The sequence below is a fragment of the Antrostomus carolinensis genome, unplaced genomic scaffold (assembly GCF_000700745.2).
Source record: "Antrostomus carolinensis isolate BGI_N321 unplaced genomic scaffold, ASM70074v2 scaffold27474, whole genome shotgun sequence".
NCBI lineage: Eukaryota > Metazoa > Chordata > Aves > Caprimulgiformes > Caprimulgidae > Antrostomus > Antrostomus carolinensis.
The window spans coordinates 8,829-15,652 of record NW_010313227.1 but is presented as its reverse complement, the minus strand read 5'-3'; the positions used below and the strand labels follow the sequence as shown (position 1 = coordinate 15,652).

Here is a 6,824-nt window from a genome sequence, read left to right as displayed (position 1 = left end):
CCCACCCACCCACCCACCTAGAATCAATGGGAGACACAGCAAGCAGCCCTTTCCCTTCCAGAGAAGGTCTTGCAACAGGCGCAAGCAGAGGTACAAGTATAACTAGGCTTAACACAACCTTAGATTCTTGGTTTTTTAGCTGCATTCACTGCTGCCATGGGCATGTATTCACTGTTGTACTCATGGGAGTTGGATTCACACTGCTGATTCTGCAAACAGAGAAAAAGCCAGGAATTTAATTCGTGGTCACTAACCTCCGCCACTCCTTCCTTTGTTATTTAAGTAGGGCAGTTACTCTGCTGTTTTCACTGGGAATATTAAAGTCAGAATAGACAGGGACTCACGTAGAAAACTTGGAATAAAACAAACTGAAGATGAAAAAAATGGATTGTCCAAAAGAATAACTAATGTCCATGGTCTCCATTCTTTCCTGAGCCAACTAGCTCTTTGTTTAAGTGGTTTTGCTCCAGAACAGAGCTGGAATTGCTCCACTGATTATTTGTTTCCCCTTCTTGAAGAAAACAATTAGGTGAATTGCTTACCTAAGTAATTTTGCTGACCTGTGCAGCATTTCTCCTCTTTCCTTTGATTCCCAGTCTTTAAATTAATAAACAATTCTGTCTTTGAAAAATTAGATCTGAGCTGCCATCATCAATGACTGAATTCCAGTGGTAAATTAACAACTCAGTCTCTTTGTCAAAAAACATGTGCTGAGCGAGTACGTGCCTCTCCCACCCCCTAATCTCATTAAAACAAATTCCCCACCCATGACCCTTGGAAGGAGGGTTCTCATAGACTTGCTTACCTTGTTCCTTGAGCAACAGGCTACAACACAGCAGACACAGGAAATCATGGCAAACATGATCAGGCCAATAATTATCCATGACATGAGTCCCACTGAAATGCAGTCTTCCTTATCTGGAGATGAGGAAGCAAAAAAGTCATTACTGATAATTTGCATTTTCCCCCCATAGAGATAACTTTTCAAATTCTTTCCTCTCTTTTCTTCATATTAATAAAATAGCAAAAGTGAGCTCTGGAGAAGAATTTTCCTGAGGTGAAAAGCCACCTTGGAAAAGTGTATTCAGGAGGAAGCAGAACATGACAGTTTTCCAGAAGGAGAGGTGAAACTGTTGGTACACAGAGCTGAAAGTGTAGACTGAAAAGAAGCCAAGCCAGGCTTGAGAGTGTGATGGCATTTCAGGTCTGAGCAAGGCTTAAGATTACATTCAGTGAGTACCACAGGTGATTTAAAGGGCAGCCTGGTCAAAAGAAGGGTGGACTTTGGCAGTCATATTTGGATAGGAAGGCAAGCTGAGGGAGAAACTAGCATAGGGCATGAAACAACTGGCAATAGCTATGAGCATCTGGCTACCCATACAAATGAAAATTAACAGCTTTGGGAAACACTGCAAACAAAAAATGATGTCACAGCTTGATTCTGAGAAGCTGTTTTAAGTTCAGAGAGGGCTGAGAGATAATTTGACCCAACCACATAATTGTAACCTTAGCACTTCAGCTTCTGTCTTTGTTTACTCCTGGTGTTGAGATATAGGAAAAGATGGGTAGGGAAGGACAGCAGGCAGTAGTACCATGTAGCAACTGAACTATATGGTGAACCAGGAAGGGGTGCCAGCAAAAACAGTTAACTCTTTCAGCTTAATATACCAAAGAGCCAGTGAGTGAAAGGAAATTCAAAATTAAACCCCGCGCAGCAAGTCTTCTGAAGTTAGTCCAAGCCCTTCTCAGTAAAAAGACAGAAATTCTCAGTAATTGTGGATCTCTTCTGCTTTAAGAAGGCTTTAAAGCTGAAGGCCTGCTTCAGAGAGGAGAACACCATCTTCTTCCCATCAGTGTGGCACCAAAGAGTTCTATATACCACTACTAGCACAAATATTTGACAGCTGATTTTTTTTTATCCTAGGCACATGAAGGTAGCTCTCAGTGTTTTTTCCCCCTGTCTAGAAATAATATTAACATTTACATTCAGCAGCTTGGAAAATGGACAACGGGAAATTTCTGTGGCAGGCAAAGGTGGGACTGCAGTACTCCAGAAGATGTAGTCTAGCTAGCTTGTGTGCCACCAACAATGTGCAGAGCTCAGCATGGCCTGTAAAACCTGCCCAAGAAGATAAATAAATACAGAGAGGCCATGGTGAGCAGTTGGCCAACACAGCTCCACTGTTACCAGCCCCCTGATAAGTAGTTTCAAGCTGTCTTGGAAATATCTGTGCAAACTCTAGTCACATTTTTCACTGGAGCATACCTATGCCCAATGTCTACTTATCGGTAAACTGAAGTGAGGGGAGAAGAGAAGTAAACTTACCTTGGATGTATAAATAGGTTTCTTTCAGCCGGCAATCTATATAAGGAGGGGGTAAGAACATCTCCAGGCAGTAGGTATAAATGTCGATATGCTTTCTTTCCAGATTTTTAAGAATGAAAGTGGTGCTGCTATTTGAATGCTCTGCCTGACAGTAGGTGACATTACTCTTGGGGATAACTTTCTCCTCACTCAAATGGAGTGCACAGATCTCCTTCTTTTCATGCCCTTTGAAGAGGGTCATGCTGAACTCACTCACGTTTTTGGGGTTGGGGAATGTGAACTTGAAGTTTCCATTTTCAAATTCCACCATCACCTGGGGGTCAGAGACATGAGGCTGATCTGAAGACATGAGAAAAAGTGCAGTCATTCACATAGCAATGAAAAGAATCCCTAAAATGTTAAGAAACTCATTTAAACAAAGCAAGTGAACCATGTGATTGAAACTTAAGGTGTGTAGGTGCTCAGACTAGTCTGCCTGCGGAAAGCAGCCTGTACAGTGAGATACCCGTGCATCATTCCAGTCATGTCCAACATTACTGAGAAAATAAATGAGATTAGGTAAGACCTGGCCTGTTATCTGCTATAAGGCTGGAGAGGTCACTGTTAGCATTGGATCAGTGAGTTACTTGATAATGTTTAAGGGCCCCCTTGGACCAAACACTATATGAACATATAATCCCTGCCTCAGACTGATTCTCTTATTCATAGATAAAACAAGGTGGGACAAAGATGATGATAATTATCTCTGTTTTATGGTTCATAATCTGTACCCTTATGATGTAGCTGAAAACTTAAAATGGGATATGAACCCAAAACTCCTACATAAGTGCCTTAACCTCAAGACCTATCTTTCCTTTCTAAAACAGATAGTGGTTTGAAGCATGACATAAAGTTTAAACCTAATTACTTAGATGGCTATAGTACCTTTATCGCTAACATAATGGGAGGAGCAGGGGACAAATGTCACCGTGTGCATACATCCACGTGCAATCCAAAAATCACATTTGCTCTTCCCAAAAACTATCTGAAAAACTCTCAGATATTGTACAACTCTCATTTTGCAAATTTCTTGGAAAAGAGCGAGAAAGTAAATTGAACAAGGACCTCCCGCTGCCTCACAGTTTGACGTTGTAAAGTCAGCAACCAGTAGTAAGGGAAACTCCCTCAGACAAAAATATGTTAAAGTGTGCTGTAAAAAAAATGACATTTTTTTTCTTCAAGGCCGGTATTTTCTGATCTAGAAAGGCATTTAAAACCATAAACCAAGTTATGCAAATATGTCTTACCTATATTTTTGCACGGTCTTGATGAGCAGCTATCAACTCCTGAAAAATACAAAATTGTTTCCTGTTACAAAAATACAAAATTCAAGAAGAGAGATGCAGGAACAGAGGCTGAGCCATGCAATGCTAAGATGCTGAAGATATTTTCTAATTTCTGTCATTAGCCTATCTGATCCTGTCTGTGCTACACTATAAAGTGTGATGTGATAAAAGCACAAAATATAAAAATCAAAGTAGAAAGAAAATACACTGAGCAAGAATTAATATTGATCATAAGTATACATTTACAATTTCTTAAAACCCCTCTGCAAAGTCATGGATGCACTTAATAAATAAATAGAAGCTGAGATGAAAGTTAAATTTCCCCCCAAATACTGAGGAAATCTACCCCCAGATAAAAGAGCATACTTTTGATTTCTTATGAATCCAGAGTCTGCAATGAGCCAGCATTATACTTTGTTTCCACCCCAAAATGCTCATTTCGGTCTATATTCACTCTGTCTCCCCCACTGCTCAACCTGCACCAAAACATCTTCCTGCACATCCAGAGTGAATACCTAGAAGGTGCTCCAATACATCCTGCAAGAAACTATGAAAGCAATGCATACGGTTTTGTTCCTTTTTATCTTCAGGATTATCAAACTGTATTCAGTCCATTGTGCATAGACAACCTCCATTACAGGAGACAGGCACATTTTTAATAACTGTTCTCGATTTGTTTTTTAAGCCACTGAGAGTGGAATTTCCTGGCTGGGTTGGTGGCATGTGCTGCTTTGAAATGGTATGTATGTCAGCACTGCCAGCATAGCACAGCCTCATAGTGTTTCATTTGAAATTTTTCTTTTTGCAGTGCCCTAAAGACAAAGGTACAGACAGGTACACAGACAAGTAGAAAAAAATGTATCTGTTTTACCTGTTTTCTGGTAGCTCGGGTAAGTTCTTTAGAGGCTGCTTAGACTGAAATACACTCTACATCAGGATTTTATGATGCTAAGGAAATATGAGGCAAATACTTAAAGGCTTTGATGCACCATCCTATTCTTGTTGTTACTGCTCTATAGTAGTCTAGATCCACACAGTCTAAGTCCCCAGCTGTGCCAGGTATTGCACTAATTACACAGTATAAATAATCTTTTTCCCAAGGCACCTGTTATCTTTGAAATCCAGACCACATATGCACAGGAATAGATTATTCTCATTTGAGTACCTTTGTATGCTCTCGACTCTTTCTGGATGGAGACAGTCTTTTGGCATCTATGCTTTTTCCTTTGAATTCTTGCTCCCCAGTTGCTACCATTGGCAAGGGCATTGCCATGAATAATACTTGTTTAAAATATTTTTAGTGTGACACATAAGCTAATGGACTTCTGGAAGACACTTTGTGATGCTCAGTTGGAAAGCAACAGAAACTGTCTCTTTTTGATTTATTTACCCGCTCAGTTATCACACTCTTCCTGGTTTACCATGCACAGTCAGTACCCTTATCTAATTCAGCGACAGTTCTAATATCTGTACTTCTCTTAGGACTATTACTTAAGTGTGTGATAACAGATGAGGTATTTGGCATCATGTACCACTGGTGTGAAGATAAGACAGACAAAACACACAGCTCACCAACCCACAGTGAAACAGAGCTCTAGGTAGATTGAAGGCACAGATACAAAAAAGTGCAAGCCCTTGTAATGGTATATAGTCTGAAAGCTGAAAGCAAAGGTCAAATAAAGAAACTGTTCTTGATGACTTGCATGTTGCATGGTGAAAGAAAACAGCTGCTATGAGAACAGCATTTGAAGTAAAGGTCTTTTAAAAGGCTCTGTAGTCTGATGGCCTGTAGCTTGGTAACATATGCCTTTAAAATTAGGCCCAACAGCAGACAAATTATTTAGGGAAGGGAAAGGAAGGAAAAAACAAGTGTATTGATATAGCAGAAGCTAGGGAGCATGGTGAATATGTAAACTGACCTGGTACTTTTGAGAGTAGCTGAGACCTCTGCATTTGTCACTGGAAATCTGAGAGGAGAGGCAGATGCTGACTCTTGTCGGGGCAGCTACAGAGCCAAGCGGTGCCGTGTTCCCCCAATGCCCCAGAAGACTGCAGGGTTACTCTGGGTGCTAAGGCAACAGGTTTGAATTTCATTTCTCTGTTTGTCCCTGAGAATAGTTCAATTTTGCTCTCAGCTAATGAAATCACCCTTTCATACTGGGTGGTTTAAAATGTTTGTCAGAGATCATAATTTTAATCCTTGTTTTTAATGGAAAAGGGCAGAGAGAGGTCATTAAGCATGTAGTTCATGTGACCTTGTGGCAAGCTGAAAGATCATTTTGTATCCTCTAGGGCCCAGAAGTCTTAACTGCCTATTTTCAAGAAAGACTCTATTAGTAATGTATTTCTCTGCATGAGCATTTTGGTAAATGCGATGCAAGTAGTATTCCTCTGAAACAAGTGACCATAGCGTAGTATAAGCTTAGCGTAGTATACAGGGAGCACATTTTAAAATTAGATTAACAGTGCTTGAGATGAAAACACAAAATTGTATACATGGATGACCACAGTGGGTGAGATCCAATATGAATTTCCAACTCACTAGCTATTCTGTATTAGCTCCTAATGTGAATGCTCTCACTGCATGCTAAGAAGTGGTTTATTCCCCTCTCTCTGTGCCTGACTGCTGTTCTCCTGTGCCTATTTGTACTGGTTCATTCCTAGGGTAATCCTACAGACCTGTAATCCTCTCTGGTTAATGGCCAGACAAAGTTGGGATGTCATTTGCCAAGCTACGGTCAGAATAAATGTACATTTAGTGGGATGGGAGATAGGAAACTGGGATTTGAACATCCAGTAATATTGAGAGATTAGCTCACTAAACCTCCCTAATGCTACCTCAAAAAAAAAAAAAAAAAAAAAAGTGAATAAAAGACTATATCAGTATTGTTGAAAATCAGCGGAAGAATCTCACTGGTGAGATTCTTAGATTTGGCTGTAAGGTTCCTTTTTGGTGTTTTTCTTAAAGGAGCTAATTCAATTGCATATGAAGGTTTTGAGACAAGAGGAAACAAATCTTTCATTCATTTCATGGCAGTGTCACACTGTGGAGTTGCGTGGAGTTGTTCCTGGCTTACCTCATGTGAAGCAGTGTCCAGACAAATATTGTGGTTCAGATGTGAATCCAAGAGATGAACGTGTGTATGAAAGTAACATCTTGCTATGTTAAACCA

At 40.2% G+C, this 6,824-nt stretch overlaps 1 protein-coding gene across 1 annotated transcript in view; it reads right to left on the bottom strand.

The window, feature by feature from the left end:
• Positions 1–115: 115 nt before the first annotated feature.
• The window catches only part of ICOS (inducible T cell costimulator), a 9,478-nt gene continuing 2,769 nt past the window's right edge, over positions 116–6,824 (bottom strand). Inside the window, exons 2-5 of the mRNA XM_010167294.2 lie at positions 3,613–3,651; positions 2,327–2,665; positions 806–918; positions 116–209 (exon numbers count right to left, since the gene is read on the bottom strand). Coding sequence (XP_010165596.1) covers positions 120–209; positions 806–918; positions 2,327–2,665; positions 3,613–3,651 — 581 coding nt within the window. The 3' untranslated portion in view covers positions 116–119. The remainder of the gene's footprint in view (positions 210–805; positions 919–2,326; positions 2,666–3,612; positions 3,652–6,824) is intronic.